Source organism: Entamoeba invadens (assembly GCF_000330505.1).
Source record: "Entamoeba invadens IP1 unplaced genomic scaffold scaff_1105074725591, whole genome shotgun sequence".
Lineage (NCBI taxonomy): Eukaryota > Evosea > Mastigamoebida > Endamoebidae > Entamoeba > Entamoeba invadens.
This window is the reverse complement of record NW_004191750.1, coordinates 107,999-125,671: the sequence shown is the minus strand read 5'-3', so window position 1 is coordinate 125,671 and position 17,673 is coordinate 107,999. Positions and strand designations below refer to the sequence as shown.

At 29.8% G+C, this 17,673-nt stretch overlaps 6 protein-coding genes across 6 annotated transcripts; 4 read left to right on the top strand and 2 right to left on the bottom strand.

The window, feature by feature from the left end:
* Window positions 1–2,189: 2,189 nt before the first annotated feature.
* Window positions 2,190–3,935, top strand: EIN_168290 (hypothetical protein; the record flags this gene model as incomplete). The annotated part of the gene is made up of 2 exons (XM_004183762.1): window positions 2,190–3,633; window positions 3,739–3,935. The coding sequence occupies 2 exons, from the start codon at window positions 2,190–2,192 to the stop codon at window positions 3,933–3,935; spliced, it is 1,641 nt and encodes a 546-aa protein (XP_004183810.1).
* A 71-nt stretch (window positions 3,936–4,006) lies between these two features.
* On the bottom strand, window positions 4,007–4,921 carry EIN_168280 (hypothetical protein; the record flags this gene model as incomplete). Its single annotated transcript, XM_004183761.1, has 2 exons — window positions 4,007–4,402; window positions 4,511–4,921. 2 exons carry the CDS (start codon window positions 4,919–4,921, stop codon window positions 4,007–4,009), a joined length of 807 nt encoding a protein of 268 aa, XP_004183809.1.
* Window positions 4,922–7,497: 2,576 nt separating this feature from the next.
* EIN_168270 (hypothetical protein) lies at window positions 7,498–8,133 on the top strand (the record flags this gene model as incomplete). Its single annotated transcript, XM_004183760.1, has 1 exon — window positions 7,498–8,133. One exon carries the CDS (start codon window positions 7,498–7,500, stop codon window positions 8,131–8,133), a length of 636 nt encoding a protein of 211 aa, XP_004183808.1.
* A 542-nt stretch (window positions 8,134–8,675) lies between these two features.
* Window positions 8,676–9,449, top strand: EIN_168260 (hypothetical protein; the record flags this gene model as incomplete). The annotated part of the gene is made up of 1 exon (XM_004183759.1): window positions 8,676–9,449. One exon carries the CDS (start codon window positions 8,676–8,678, stop codon window positions 9,447–9,449), a length of 774 nt encoding a protein of 257 aa, XP_004183807.1.
* Window positions 9,450–9,664: 215 nt separating this feature from the next.
* EIN_168250 (hypothetical protein) lies at window positions 9,665–10,841 on the bottom strand (the record flags this gene model as incomplete). Its single annotated transcript, XM_004183758.1, has 2 exons — window positions 9,665–10,594; window positions 10,656–10,841. The coding sequence occupies 2 exons, from the start codon at window positions 10,839–10,841 to the stop codon at window positions 9,665–9,667; spliced, it is 1,116 nt and encodes a 371-aa protein (XP_004183806.1).
* Window positions 10,842–14,032: 3,191 nt separating this feature from the next.
* Window positions 14,033–17,673, top strand: EIN_168240 (hypothetical protein; the record flags this gene model as incomplete). The annotated part of the gene is made up of 2 exons (XM_004183757.1): window positions 14,033–17,511; window positions 17,585–17,673. Coding segments are annotated over 2 exons (3,568 nt in total), but the record flags the coding sequence as incomplete, so codon positions are not given.

Here is a 17,673-nt window from a genome sequence, read left to right as displayed (position 1 = left end):
GCTTTCTTTTAAACTTACTAAACATTATTTCAATTTAAAAACAAACATCAAGTTGTCGCAATTGACTGTTTGTGGGATAATACAACCACAACAACAAAACTATATTACGTATCCGAAACGTCAATTTTATTAACGTAAATATCAAAAAATCAACCATTGTTTGAGTTTACAAATATTTTTAATTATTTTTTTTGTTTTTAATTAATGTTTTAGAAATGATACAAAATGTTTTTTTCAACTTATAACAATAAATATTATATTTTACTATAATTTGCTAAAGCCGACTTTTCCCACCAACTCTTTATTATTTTGGTTGTAATTTTTGTTCTGTTTTTCTTTTAATTTTTTATTTAAAAAATAAATTCACAAAACGATTTTTTGTATAAAAATTAAAAATAATTCCATTAAGATAATTTTATATTATTTGTTTTTATCTATTTTTTCGGGAAAATCACCTAATAATATTTAAAAAATATTTAAACAGTTTTGGGACAAATTTTTAAAAAACTGTCAAAAAGAGCAGTATTGGGTTGTTGGCGAGTTAACATGCGTCTGTCTGTTTAAAAAATTATTAAACTTTTTATTTATACATAATTATAATTTGTTTTAAATTAAATATATTATTAGAAATAATAATAATAATAAATAATAATAATAAAATAAAAAATAATTATAATTTCCAATTATAGTCGGGTGATAAAGGGGGTTAATTTGGGACAGAAGTAGTTAATTTGAGTAAAAAACTATAAAATATAATTTCTTTAACCATAAAAATATTAGAAAGGTTTTTTCAATTAACTACTTTGAAAATAATAAAAGAAAACCATAACTTTCTATTTTTGATATTATTCAATCTTTGAAAACAATAAAAGAAGAAGAGAAAGGAACCCTTGATGAAACAACCACAGGCAATCAACATAAAAAAGCAATTCAAATACAAGAAACCAGTTTAAAAACTGTATTTCAATATATATTCATGATGTATATGGTTAAAAAGCCAGAGTTTAATGAATTAACTACAATGCCAATCCTTTAAAGTGTCAGGTAATCACTGAAAATCCATCATTTGTTGAAATCTTTCAATCTTTCGTTGTTAAACCATTCCCATAGAGAAAGGAAAAGAGAAAGACCATTTTAACATTAAAACAATTGGAGTTGAAGAAGAGCAGAAAAGAAATGAAACAAAGGAAAAAACAAAGGAAAATCCTTTAACAAAACAAGTTTCAGACAAACCACAAAAAGTGCTGCGTTTTAGACTTCCACATTTTTCTAAGTGGACAAATTGAGGTGTTTTTGTTTATTTTTGAAATAGAAATTTATAATTTTTCAATTTATAATCATTTAAAATAAAAAAAGATAATTTATATTATTATTTTAATTTTAAGTTTATTTTTACCTTTAAATAGATTTTTTAAAAATTATAGTTTCAAAATTATATTTATCAAAATTAACTACCTTTGTCCCTTTCTAATGCTATTTATCCCCCGACTATAATTATACTTTTAAAAATTGTTCAATTTACTATAATTTATTATATTAAAAGTATTTAATTAATTTTTGTTTATTTTTAATACAAAAACAATTATTTCAAATTTTTTTTATAAAAATAAAATCTCGTTTTGAAACTATTTTTTTGATAACTACACAAGTCAAATTATTAACTTTTTGTGTTTAAATACCACATAACAAATTTAATGGCATCTTAGTACACTTTTAACCACTTTAAAAATAAAAACTATACTGTTTAGTTTTATTTTAATACCTATTAACCAAATTTACTAATTTGTTGTTATTTTTTGACCTCATTTTTAAACAATTAATTTCTTAACCATAACATAGCAATACTTTCTCTGTAATAACCAATTTCAACATTGTTGAATGTATTTCAAAAATTATTTTACTGAATACAAATACAGTTGAATTGACTCCATTTAATGTTTAAAGTCCAATTTTATTGTTCTGTCAAAATCATCTCTGATTTTTGTCTTCAAATCTTCAAGAACTGAAATTTGTCAACAACAGAAATGAAGGTATCAAAGTCTGTCCGCCATGTACGACGTTCTTGTTCATTTTCAAGGATCAAAAAACCCACTTGTGGGGTCGACTCGTTATGTTCTCAAATTCTATTTTCAAGCTCAGGAGATGTTGAAAACCTTACATCAGACACCATCACCAAATTTATAAAAGAAATGAAAACACAGGGTATTACGATTTTCCCCACTTGTACTGACCTTCCAATAGAAAACATCGACTTAGCAAAATGGGCACTTTTTAATATTCAAGATGTCAAACGCAAAAATTTAGAGATGTTACTCAAATGGATTGAATTAGTTCACCTGCCAATTACGGCGGTTGGTCCTATATTTAGTCCAGACAACTTTGACGACGCCAAACAGAATTATGTCAAGTTGCTCATCAAAAACAGTGACAAAGTTTTTAAATGCAAAGGCGATATCTTCCCCCACTTTGATGAGTTAGACAATGGATTTGTAGCTCTATCTCCACAAGACGCGTTTGATGGGCTTTTATACCCGGTGTGTACAAAAAGCATATTTGAAGGTATTTTAATCACATTAAAATACTTTTACACGTCGGAAGCATTTACTGAGTTAGTAATAAAGAAAAAAAGTTTAATAGAGAAGGAGAAGAACCACGGAGACTTACTTCTATTATCAAATGCGGCGACCTTGTGGTCGAACCTCTTTGAGAAAGAGACTTCCAAAGAGACGATAGAAAGACTGAGAGGGGTTTTTAAAGTGATTGAGAAGCCTGTTTTTGCGATACACATATTGCCTGCAGATACTCAGAAGAATGAGCCTGACAACATCCTTCGGTCAGCCCCGGAGAAGCGAAGTGAGTCGTTAAAAATGGCGCCAAAAAGCCCACAAACGTCGCCAAAAGAAGTTTCTAAAAGAAAGTCATTAGTGCGGTTAAAATCGTTTTCGGACATCAATGGAGCCATTATGAATTTTTTGCGACTGGACTCTCCTCGAGAACATAAAGAGAAAAAAAGACGGAGTACTGTAGTTGGTGACGATTTGGTAGACATCACCATCGACGAGAAAAAGAGTAAAAGTGTTGGATCGACAAAAGTGTCACAAAATGAGTTCAAAATGAGTGAATTAGAAAAGGAGTGTGAGAGTATTCATATAGAAGACATTTCGACGTTAAAAGTGGAATACAACAAGAAAGATAAAAAACTGTTTACTCTGAACACTAAAGAATTTGCTCAACAAATCTACGCTTTCGACTTTTATTTGCTCAGAAAAATGACGATCTCAGACTTCTTACACACAACAATGAACACACAAACTTATTTGCAGCAAATTGGTAAGTTGGAGGAATTGGCAGACTCTTTTTTACAGAACAAAGAAGGTTCACAAGTCGCGTTCGAGTTCTTTGTGGAAACAGCAACACATCTTTTGAACTTCGGAGACTATAATGCAGCGTTTTTGATATACTCCGCATTGGCATATAGTTTCGACGAATTTGCAGATGATTGGGAAAATATGAATAAAGCTTTCATGAAAAATTATGTTGTATTGGACTCGTTGTTCTTCGACTCTAAGACAAGTACATATCCTTCGCACTTCAAAAATGAAAGGTCTATATACACTAAAATACCAGTGATGAGTTTGTAGTTTGAATACTATTTAAATTATAATAAATTATTAATAATTAAACTAGTAATCATTTTAACTATATTATATTATAATTAATTAATAATTAATAATACAGGCATTCTATTGGGCGCTATATCAAATGTGTATGAAACATCGAAAGAAGACAAGAAGGCGGAAGTGCTGTTTGTTGAGAAGTTCAAAATAGTGCAGAAGAGTATTGTGCCCATTTGTAGTGTCTACAATACTAACCAAGTAATCCCATTAAATCGGGGAATACAGAAGTTCTTGTTTATTGTGGCGAATAGTAAATGAGTTTATTGTGAGTTACTTTTGACTAAGAAACAACACCATAAAACACTTGTGTGTACTGTAAATAATATTAATTATATATCGTCGGTAGTGTCGTTATCACTCGGTTCAACTATTTCTACAAAAGTATTTTTAATGAAGTCTTCGTCCTTGTTTGTGTTGACCATGGTGTACACCCTCGATGCAAAAGTCCACAACACACACAGAAATTGGACACATTGTACACCAGCCAAAATGTGGAGATAAAATTGTTCTGGGTCTTTTCCAATGCAGGAATATTTCAGACTCTTTTCTGTTGTTGTTATAGTGCATGTATGAGTCGAACCCTTTCTGTCACACATTTTCTTTGAAGTAAATTTGTGAAGTATCGGACAGTCGGAAAAGTATGTTGCATTTCGTCCAACATATGCCTTAACGTCGTCATCCTCATCATCGTTTTTAGCAATACTTTCTGTGACACAGCAATTGTTCTTACATTCAGTTATGTTAAGGATTATAATAATTATATTATATTTAATAATTATAATTTAATAATTATAATTTAATAATTATAATTGAAATGACGTGTAAAGACAAACCTCATTCTCAAAAATGATTCTTTGACTTGCGTCAATTTGTGTCCAGCTATTAGGAAAATTGGTGTAATAGAACCCAAAATACAATATTGTAAAGAACGTGACAAGGAAATAGACAAACGTTTTAAGAACCATCAAAACACGTTTTATCGCATCGTCGTTGGTGTATTCTGAGACGATAAAAAGAGAAAATATCATTTGGAATGCTATTAAAATATATAAATACACCTTTTTATTAAATGTATTACTGTCGAAATCGGAAATCGAATAAGCAAAAATGAACGCTAAAATCACAAATATAACATTAACAAAAAATGCGACGTAAAGAATAATAGATACTTTGAATATGGTTGGGGAATCATAATAATTCTTTTTCACTTGTGCAATTGGATCATCTACATCGTCCCTTTTCATTATACATTTTTAGTTTATTATATTATTATTGATATTATTATAATTATATTAATAAAACTATTGTTGTTACTAGTTTTATTATTTAAAAGTTTTAATATAATGATAGCAAAATAAAAAACAATTGATAAAAATAATTGATTTTTTATTGATTTTATTATAATTTTTTTAATTAATACAAATTTCGATATAAATTATCTAAGTAATAAAAATTAATTAAAATTATTTAATAAATTTGCAAATAAAATAAAATTTGAAAAACATTGAATTTGTAAAACACAAGATTTGACATAATAAAAAAGAAATAATATAATGTTTTTGTTTTCTAAATTTGTTATATCTTCAAAATAAAACAAAATTACCAAGTAATATAAGATCAAATTATTCTTTTGTTGTTGTGATATAATTATTTATAGTTGACATAATAAGATTTATTTTTTTAAATTACGTCACACTATATTTAAACAACAATTCGATAAGATAATATATCAAAAAAATGAAAAGTTTTAATGTAAATTGTTGTGATCTTATAGATAAAAAAATAACAATTTTTTTGTATTTTTATTTTATTTATAATTATTTTTTTTTTTTTTTTTGAACTATTTTATTACTATTTATTACTAATAATTGATTATAAAGTAATAGAATAACAAGAAAAAAACAGACAGTGAAAAATAGTTTATTAACAAAGTTGTTTTGATCAGTTCCAAATAATCCACAAATTGTAGTTTTTGGTTATAATTAGTTAAATATAATAATAAAAAAAATGTATTATAAACTACTTTTACATTATTGTGGTAAATAAATAAATAATCTGCATTTTATATAAACTCTTCTTTTATTTAAAAAAATTAATTATAAATATCTAAACCAGGGTCAACTTTCCATTATGTTAACAATAGGACTATACATCAGGGTCTATTTTGTAAAAAATCAGAGTTCAATTGGTATAGTCTTTGACAAATCATAAAAACAATGGAATAAATACTATAATTTACTCTATTATTTATAATTCAATACTTACGTTTTTACATAACCACGAATAATTTCGATTGTTTCCCATTAACTCAGTCATTTTTTTCTTAAGTTTTAGAGTATAAATAAGACTCATATTGATTAACAAAAAAAATTAAAAGTTAATCACAATTCTTGTGATTAAATATAGTTATTTGTCGAGGTAAAATTATTAATTTAATTCAATAAACAACAATATATACTAATATTTGTAGTTGTTTTATAGTAAATATAGTAAATATCTTGTAAATCAAACTCTTGATTTAAATTATTACCACCAATTCAAACTATTATTCAATTGTTAATTTATTAATTATTAACTATATTTTACATTATCATTTTTACTCAATAACTACACATTTGAACATAAAACAATCCTTTTTTCACAACAAAATCCTGACATGATTCGATAATTTTTCTAAAAACTTTTTTCAATAACACCCAGAGTTGCGAATATCCACCCAAACATACAGTATGGACACTCTGCCTTATGTAAAACTTTACCTTATGCAAGGATTTTATTATTTAATTTTAATATAACAAAACCATTTAAATAGTTAAAACAATTCAATTCTAAAAATACCAGACACGCTGCCTTATGCAAAAAGCTATTTTGAGGTTGTTTTTGGTTAATTTTGAACAAGAAAACCAGAACTTTAAATTAAATTAATTAATGTTTAAAGTCTCTACACCACGACTTTAGCCAACGTAAAGATAAATTCCCGATACCAGTTTGTATTTTTTTGTTTTGTAAAATGGTATATGATACTTACTACCAGCTTGTCTCGTCGCCAAAGGAAATACAATTGCGCAAAAGGTTTGTTAATAAAACAAACGATGATAACAAACTCGCGTTGTTAGTGTTTACTGGTACGTGAGTTTCTCACTTTGGCTGGTGTCCAAAACATTGAAATAAGATGGGTTGTCAATGATAATCGTTTTAAAACGGCCACACTCTTACGATGCTCATTGATCTTCCTGTTGATCAAATAATTCAAACAATTTTTATATCAATTTAGTTATTAAATTATATTAAATAGCAAATGTTTTTTGTCTATTAAATCGCTTCAAACACGAGAGTTATCACAACGTATGAAATATAATAAACACAAATAATATTCTTTATTAAAAATAATAATTTATTGTAAATTATTTGTTGTTATATTTGACTAACAATAATAAAATTGAAATCATTCGTTTTTTCAAATACATTTGTGTTATTTTTACCAATTTTTGGAAGAATCCACATTTTTTTATATTATAAAATAACTATATATTATAACAGGTTCCTTGCATAAGGTAAAGTTCCACATAAGCTAAAGTGACCATACTGTATATATTAACAACTCCTGAATATTTCTTCGTTTTTTAAGTCAACTCGAATCATTGAAAGATACTTACAACGGTCAAACAACCAGAGGTTTTATATAATAGCACATATTCGCGTTTTTAATTAATTTCTTAAATAAATTTTTTATAAATCCGACTTAAAAACCTTCTTATAAGTCATAACATTATTTTTTGATAAAAAGGTGTAATTCTATAAAAAAGAGGACTTCTGAAATATGGTTTTATATTGTAAACAGACTATAAATATCCAAATCTTTGTAAACTCAATCAGTTATTGCAACATGGCTATAGCCCCACAAAAGATGTACGAAAGCCAGAGAGAGTCTTTTAAGAAGAAACGTGACTACCAATCCCAACAAGAAGCAGTTTTACTTGCTATTATAAACACATTTACACCATGTACCTTACTTTCCCCAGCAAAGAGAAATTGCAGGAGCACTTCCTTCATCCCAATTAAAAAAATTTCACTTGATAAAGATGAGATCGACTTCGACACTTTTCTTCGTTCACGGCTCGACGATTTCTTTGAAGACGACATACAGCGTGGGGTCTCCTATCAAACTGCAGTGAGAAGGAAAAAGGCTAATATTCAAGCAGAGACTCTCAACTTTTTAGTCGACCTCATTGAGCACAAAGGGTTTCTTGTTGAATCGAAAACAACAACAGGGAACAAAGGGATATTAAAGGAGACAATGAGGCTTATAACAGGAAACGGGCTTTATTTAAGTAAAGAAGATATTGCAGTCAAGGGTGCTCTTCTAAATAAACACTTTCTTAATCTATTGCAGAACAAAAGAGACTTTGTTCTCAATGTTCATGACAAAGAGGTATCTTCTATACTAGGCTTGTAATTTTAAATGTTATAAATAGGTTTTAGTTTACTTTTTGTCTATAAATAAGATTATAGACAACAACATTTCTTATATTATATCATCTAATGTTTTAGATCAATCAAACAACAGATGTATATAAAAAATAGTTATTAAAATATAATAATCTTATTACAAATATAGTATTTCTATTTTAAATTATTTATTATTAATAAATAAATTACTTTATTAATAAATATAATAAAAAGATTGATATTAATTTGTTTAATAAATTTAGTTATAAATATACTATATGAATATAATAAATTGTTATAAATTAAAATATAATTCAACAAATTAAAAATCTTTCTGAATTGAATGGAATTGGTTGGGATATATTTCTAAGACAAATTTAAAGAACGAATACCACGTTGCGATTAAATTCAAATTTCTATTAATAAATTATTACCAGTTGTTGCAACTTGCTTAGCTGTTTGATAATTTTATATTTCGAAAACACTCGAAATCGAACCAAACACACATTTCTTAACACTAAACTGTAAAAAGTGTACTAATAAAATCAAATGTCTCAAATTAAAGTTGATACTTCCAAATGTGTTGGTTGTGGTCTTTGTTGCAAAGAGTGTATGTGTTGTGTTTTGAAATTGGAGTCTGGTAAGGTGTATGTCGATCCCGAGAATGCCAAGAAATGCATGGCTTGTGCCCATTGTGTTTCTTTGTGCCCGCACCAAGCACTTTCCTTTAACAACCAACCAGTAGTTCCTCTCCCAAAGTCTCACGAGACAGTTGAAGATGCTCTCCACACCCGTCGCTCAGTCCGAAACTTCAAAGGTGCACTTACTGAAGAACAGCTGAAGGAGTTATTTGCCATCACCTCTTTTTGTCCATCTGCTTGTAACCTTCGTCCAGTGAAACTTGCTGTGATCAACCGTCCCAAGATGACTGAACTTATATCTGTTCTAGCGAAGCAAGTAGCTGAGAGCAATGATCCCCAAATTCCTTCATTCTTCAAAGGAGCTTGCAAATTACAAGAGAAGTTTGATGTAATTGGTCGTGGTGCTCCACACATGATTGTCGCATATAGTGATGGTGGAGATGAATGGAGTCATGACGATGGATGTATCATGTTGACACAAATAGAAATGTATGCCGTCTCTAAAGGGTATGGGACTTATTGGTGTGGCTTCATGAAGGGTCTCTTAACTCCACCAGGTGCTATGGATTTGCTTGGACTCAAAGGAAAGAAATGCATAGAATGTTTGGGTCTTGGTATTCCAGACACTCACTACGTTAACATGATCCAAAGAGAGCAGACAGAAGTCACTTACATCAATTAAATCAAGGAAATCACTGAAATTTGATCGGTCCTTCGTTAATTTCTTTTATAATTATTTAAATGAATATAAATAGTTCTTTATAATACGATTTTTTAAAAAGGAATGATGTAATAGTTTTAAACTATAAATAACGCACCCTAACGAAGATACACTTCCATTTCACGTGGAACAACAAGAAATTTATAATTAAGTACACAACAGAGCCATCAGACGAGTCAAATCAAACTCTTAACCTTTCCAATTTTCACTTTGAGTTGTTCGTTAAGTCTCACGACCTTCTCGATCTCTGCTTTCAAGTCCAAGTTGAGTCGAATTGCATTTTCGATCTTATTTTCCCTCCAACATCGTAACTCTTGTGACGCAAAATCGATGTTAATACTCCCCTCCTTCTTCGATTTAACAGCTTGGAACACTACCCCGAAATCCCCATCATAAATCTTCGCTATGACTTTCATCTCGGCTTTAATCACATCACACATCTGTGTTAAACTCTTCTCTTGGAGTTTCAAGTTAATAGAAGAGGTGTAAATGGAATAAGGAGAACTCACGACCTTGTCGACGATATTGTCGATCGCAAATTTGAGCTGATAAATGCGATTGTTTTTGTCCAAATTTGGGTTCTGGCACTGCACGACTGCGCTCTGGAAAAACTTGAGCACTGGGGGGTACTGCAGAAATGGGATGAAGAGGAACCTGAGGAAGAGTAGTGTGTAAAATCCGTTCTTTGCCTGTTGTTCACCAAGTTTTGAATACACCTCGAGATAAATAGTGCGGAGAACCACTTTATGACAATCGGAGAGTTCGTTGTAGTGTTTGGAGATCAATGTGACAAAGATGTCGAAGAGGGACTCACAAACCGATTTGACCTCCTCTGGTGTTCCTGCAAGCTTCTTGTCCAGTTCAGCTTCTTTCATATAATCCACCAAAGCTAGGGTAGTCGCCTTTTTGATTTTAGATCCTTCTAAAGCAGTCATTGCCGAATAGAGTTTAATGAAAGCACCATTGCCTCGAAACAATTGTGTGCCTTTGGTGGTGTCTATTTCTCGACTTGCAGTCATTGTGATCAAATCGACATATTTTCCTCTTGAAGAGTAAAATGTCATTAAGGAGATGATGTGATTTGGATTGGGTAATTGTCGGAGTAACTGTGTGTCATTTTTATATTTGAATTTATATATAAAGCGTTTATGTAATATAAAAACAAACACCATCACAATACGCGTTTAAAAGAGGTGAAGGGGTTGAAAAGAAAAGTTGTCGAAGTAACTCATCAGTGGATCCTGTTTTAACCAGTGGAGAGTCTGTTGTGAAATTTGGTGTTGAAGTCGACGTGCACGATCGGACAGCGTCGACATCGACATGGAAAGACCTATGTGGTTTGTGTGCGATCATCAAAAGTACTGAAATTCCAAGTGATTTTAAGCTTTAAAAATGGAGGAAAGAATTTAGAAAAAACTGTTTTTAGTCTTGATAGAAGAATAATTATTTTAAATGTTAGAGGTTTGTTGGAGTGTTTTTGGTATTCCATTTATTTATAAAGTTCTATATTAATAACAATAAATCTATATAATATGGTTCATGCTAGTTGTTCTTTTGAATTGGATGTCTTTTGGTTAATAAACAACAAATTTGTCGTTTCTATAATAATCAAAGCTGAAAAATAATAATTGGTGGGGAAGACTCTTTGATTTAGATTTCTGTTTTTTATTTTAAAACGAGAGTTCATTTCAAATTTCAATTCTTATTATCTATTTTAAATGTTGTTTACTAATATTGTTGATAAATGAATAATATAATCATTGTTTATTATATTTCTTTATTTGATGATTATGGAGTTGGAAATATTTGTTGAAAAAATTGTTTTTTTTTAAACAAGGAGATCCATTTTTAGTTATTTTGTTATTAAATAAAATTTTCATGTGGCATTTTTAGCGAAATAAAACCACAATATGAATTTGGAAAAAACTTTCATTTAAGATCATTGGAAAAGAAGATCTAAAACAAAGAGGATCTTCACCAGACGCGAAAACGCCAAAAAAGAAACGTTCAAAAAGAACAAAAGAAATAATTTGATGATGTTAAATAATGGGGTTCAATAAAAAAAATTGTTTTTTATGTTTAGAAGACCAGATTATTGAAATATTAATAATTGGATAATGAACAAATTGGCTATAAATAACAATATGATATACTTTAAAAATGGTGTTTTCATTGTTAAACTCGTAACAAAATGTAATTATTTGAAATAGTCCATCTTCTTTTCCGTGGTAAATAAAAAATAAGAATTGTGTTTTGAAGTAATCTTGAAAGAAAGAAAGTTTTCTTTCATTTTCATTTTACTTTAAAGAAAATGAAAATGATTAAATTAAATTAATAAATTATAAATATGACTTCAATAATGCTTTTGCCTAACTGAAAGAATTATAAAGTTTCTTTTGATATTTATAAATGATATAATAAATATTAAATGTTTTATGTAATTATAATTAAATAAAATAACTCTATTTTAAAAGAATAATAATACAATAGTTCATCTTGTATTTGTATTGGCGAGTTTTTTGTATATCTCCTGTAATAAACCATGCACGCGAATAATTCTATGACCCCAAGAAAAAAATGGGTTCTGTAACTTAATATAATAAATTTATTTTTATTACGATTTTGACAACTGTTAAAAATAACATATTTGCAGATAAATATAACATTAAAAGCAGTTAATTGCTTGATATTATTTCAATTGGTTTTGATTATAAAGTATAATTCATTTTTGAGTAGATAAAGTTTGAGAACAATGTTTTACTTTTGAATAATGAAAGAATGATATATTTTTTAATCAGTTTAAAATGATTTATGAAAATAACAATGGTTGGATTTGTTTTAATGATAAATAACAGTGGTTCATCACTAAAAAACAGAAACATTTTGCATTTTGATATAATTTGTCGAGAAGCTGATAAAAACAACTCCAAAACATATCTTCAATTTTTAATATGTCATTAAATTCCAGAAACATGTTTTAAAAGTTAATAAAATACAATAACTTTTTGTTTAAATACCCATTCGAAAACATTTCTTTTAAAAAGTATTTCAAATAACTTTTTATTTTTCGTATTTCATCACGCATTACATTTACAAAAGAATATATTCTTTTAACCTTATTTATGTATTCTTAATGAAACTGATATACAATCAATATTCGATAAGAAGGCTATTCGATATAAAGATTTATTCGATAAGAGACCAAAATATAAGAGGGAGGTCTCTTATCAAATATTGAAAAAAAAACAAAAAACAACTTTTATTTTTTTTACTATTATTAAATTATTTCCAGTCCAAAACCTTAATATGGTAATACATAAACCAAATTGTCATTAAGTTGAAAAATATTCAAAATATTTATTAAAATTATTTTAAAAGCAAATGAGTTTTTCATCTAAAACCCAAATAATGTTAATTAACATGTCGTTAAAGAGTGTTAAATTATTATATAACAACAAGTGTTTATTTTGAAAACCAAGAGTTGTCATATTGCTCTTCATATGTTCTGTTTAAATGCTGTTTATGTTGTCTGTCAATATTTTGATTTTATAACGGACGTTTTGTGTTTTAATAAACACTAGTAAAATAAAGCATTTGTTTTTCATATTATAAATCACAAAAGTTTTTATAAAAAATGGCAAAAAAATTTTTTGGGTGAAAATATAATTTGGATTTATGTCGAGACAAAAAACAAAATGTGGTATTTTTTGTTAATTATTCAAATTTTTATTATTTGACCTTATATCAAATAAAACTGGAACATAAACTGGACTATTATCGAATATATACTGTACATATTTTTTCTTATTGAATTGCATCATATACATTTGACCAAGTAATTATCAGAGACTAAATTAAAGTCAGAAAATTGAATTTTCCATCGCAATAAAACTGTTAAAAAAGTAGTGAAAAAAAGGTTCACCATATAATACTAAGAAACTTAAATATATTTTTATAATAGTTCTTAAGTAAAGTTTTAAAACTATTTATTATACTTCTTACAATTATTTGGTCTCTAACTACTAAAAAAACTCAAAAAACTATATTATTAATTAATAAACTATATTATATAAATATTATTAAAGAGCACCAGAAAACTGTCATACATCAGAAAATAGTCGTACACATTGTTTTAAGGTTTTTTTCTGTATAAAGTCGGGTTTTTATTTTTTCAAAACCCAATTTTTTTCCTGATTGTTTAGTCAAATTTGATATGTGAAAAAATATACCCGATTTTTTGGTTTGTTTGATACTAAAAACACAAGTGTACGACAATTTTCTTGCTGTACGACTATTTTCTGTTGGTCTTTAATTATTATAATTTGTATTATAAATTATTAATTTTTTTATAATATTCATTATTTTTTTGCAAAATAATTAATTTTACTATATTTTTATTATAACAAAACAGGTAAAAAATATCAGAATTTCTAATAAAACTGATAATTAATGAATCAATTAAAAATAATAATTAATACAATACTATTTTTTAATAAAGACTCAACATAGAAAAATTGAACAAATAGAATATATTACAAATCTTAATGAGTGATCCCATTACAGTAGTAGCAACATGGACTCCGCCAAAAACGACCGTGGCGACACTCGAATGGTTAAAAGTGTCTGAAGGAATTGCGAGAAATTTACTTAAAAAACTTTCTAAAAGGGATTTGGTGATTTCGAACTTGGAAACCCTAAACGAAAAAATAGAGCAAATACTCTCTTATGTGCTCACACGACCAGCCTATAACGCATTTGGATTGTGTCTCTTTGCGATCCAGTCCAGGCTTAAAATACGTATGACCAATCCATCTGTCTTACGTCCGTATTATGCAGACAAGAGTGTGTTCATTTCAAAGGAAGACGCACCGTTCCATCTAAGTGAAATAAAAACGTGTTTGGCTTCGGACCAGTACGAGGTTATTCCTTCATTTTTTGAGTGTGTAAAGAGGTCAGAAGAAAGGAACAAAATTAATGCAACTGAAATTGTTTCAGAACTTCTTTGGATGGTGTGTTATCGATTTATTCACACTCAAGATAATAAAGAGTGGGGCTTTTTGAAAGAAAGCTATGAGGATGGCGTACTCATTTTAGACGAAAATGGGTGTATTGAGCAATTTAAAAATGCGATGAAAATCAGTTGGAAGTGTAAAGCTAAATACCCAATTTTGGCGGCGCTTGCAAATAAATGTGTCGACAACTTTATTGCGATGAAAAACCAAATAATTCCAAATATTTTTGTCGCAATAAAAGAAACTACTTTTAGGTCTTCTGCTATAGCACTTATGGTCAAATTGACTCGACTCAAAATTGCAGTTTTCGAGGACTTTTGTACATTACTGGAGACGAATTTGGACTGTCTTGCGTTGACAAGTGCTATATACAATAACATCAAAGACGACTTGGAACAGTTTTACATTAAAACTCCACTTTTGGCTGCAGCAACAGCGAAGTTAAATAACGTTGAAAGTGATGTGATTTTAGAAAGAATTGACAAAGACATCATCGCAAGTGCCTTCACAAATTCAAATTCGGAAAGTTTCAACGTCGTTGTCATTTTTGTACTCCATAGCGAACAAACCCGAGTTAATGCGACAAATTATGAAGTTGAAATGAGTATTGAAATTGTAAAAGGAATTTGCGACTGTCCAACAAAAGAAACGCAAAGCATCGCATCGATTTTCCCAAAGTTTATTACCCGATGCACTGAAGAACAAGTTTCGACGATTTTCGACCATATTGCCAAAATTATCGAAACCCCATTTTCAGAAAAAGTCGACGCATTTTTCCTTCAAGTTTTCGCTACTTTACTTAAAACCACCAAACGAGTGGATTTGGCCACAGTGGTCGTTCAAAAGTTATCACAGAAAGTCTTTGTTGACTTGTTGGTTAGGTCATTTGCGAGTCGAACAGATAAGTTGAGATCTTTGGCTTATACTTTCACAGACTTGATCTTGCCACATTCATCAAGTTATTTGGATGTCATTAAAAAAATTTTCAAACCACAAATGTTGTTGTCACTCAGAGCCGCGGAAGCTGATTGTGCGGCACAACACTTTTCACTGCTCACGAAGCTCAAAACACCTCCACTTCTGGTTTTAGAAAACGGAGACAGTCTTAACGTCAACTTTTTGTCGCAGTCGCCAGAAAGTGCAATTCAGGCGATAGTCAAAATTATTTCAGAAATTGCGACAAAAATCAAGCCAACCAATTGCGAAGTATACAAGAAAAACTGTTTATATGGACTTTTCAGAATATTACAAATCTTACACAAAGAATCGTTGGGATATACAACAGCTATTGAAGTAGTTGAATCAAGCGACGTTTTGTTGACTCTTCCGGCCCCAGAAGGGAGTAACCGGTCAATGGTAGTTGGTGGCTGGATGAGTGTTCGTGTCGCTTCCGAGATCATTTCCGTTTCAACGAAACAGGACTTTTTGCGTGGCGTCACGTGTTTAACCAAAATAGTTCGGACCGCACTCCATAGAGGGATTTTCGAGAGGGCGTCGATGGCTCTTGAAAAGAGTTTAGAATGGAGTACTGACCAGTGGTTAGGCGAAGAGGTTGACAGGGTTTTAGACGATGTTGAAAAGGAAGTTAAGTTCACAAGACGAAGTGCTGGACTTCCGTATCATTTAGTTTCGTTATTGAATGAAGAGTGTCGACGTGTTCGATCTCCAACACAGAGCCCGCCATTGTTAGAAAAAGTAGTGAAAGTGTTAAATAGTTATGAAGGAAAAAGTTCTATTCATGCGATGAATATTTTAGGCGCAATGGTTAAATCACAAAAAATAGCTGAGGAACTCGATTTGTTTTTCCCGACCATTTGCGTTGAAAAGAGTATTAAAATGATTGACGACCCCGATTGGAGTGTGAGGAACTCTGCTTCAATTTTAGTCTCTTCGTTGATCAAAAGAGTTTTTGCGACAAAAGAGCATTATAATCTGACGCATTTGTCTGAAAACCACAGAAACATTTTGAAGGTATTAATAGAAGGGTTGCGCAAAGGAGGAAATGCGGTATTTATAGTATCAATGATTTTAGAAAATTTAGATTTTTTGAATACCAATGACATTCCAGAGGAAAGTGAGTTTGAAAGAAGTGAAAGAATTGCGACACACCAAAAAAGCGACTTTTTGGAAGACGTTAAAACCCTTGAAAATGAATTGGTCAAAACATGTTGGAAAGAAATGAATGCGCCGAATGTGGAAATACTTGCTGAAGGGATAGTGAAATGTTGTACTAGAAATATAATCCCAAAATTGATTGAAAAGGTGAATGGAGTTGTTTTGTGTGCTGTCAACAAATATGTCCGCAATGGAATACACTTAACTCACACCGAAATTTCAGAGATCCGAAAATTCAAGCCTGAAAATTCGTACGAATGTTTCCAGTTTCTCAATTTGTTGAATTCGTTGCACTTTAAGTTACCGAAAATCACACAATTTCGAGCTACCGAAGACGACGCATATACATTAAAAATCGTTCGTCTCTTGAGTTACAAACAAGCTGAAGATCCGTCTGAGTTACAACATCTTCTTTTACATGAAAATGTTGTAGTGAGAGAAAGTGCACTTGCATTTTGTGAGGAACACCCACAACAAGTCGATCCAAAAATGGTTTTCAAGCAATGTGAAAAGCTTCTAACACAATCAGTTCCTCATATTCTCTGTGTTCTGCGTACCATGAGAACTATTTTAGTACAGTACCCTTCTCTTGTGCTGGAAAATAGTTCTTCAATAGTTTCTCAAATTAAAACTTTAATTCAGAGTGAACCATTGTTGACAAGAACTGGTCTTGGAGTGGTGCTGAGACTTGAAACCCAGAATACGTGCGATTTTTCAAGACTTGATAAATGCGATTTTAATTTTGCGTTAAAAAATGTCTTTGAGAAGAATAAGAAAGAAAATGTGATAGGCCTCATCGACGCACTCTTGAACAATGAAAACGCTTTAGATATTTGTTTGGCATATAACCAAGTATTTGGAACAAATTTGGATGTATTTCATTTGGTCAAATTACTGTTTGTTTTATCTCATCAATGCAACTCGTATTGTTTCTCTTTTATTCGATATTAATAATAAATAACATTACAGTTTACATGAAGAAACAGAAGAAAGTGGATATGGCGTTTGCCATGTGTTACTCAAAGAAGAGATGTTTGAAGAGCTTGATGAAAATACAC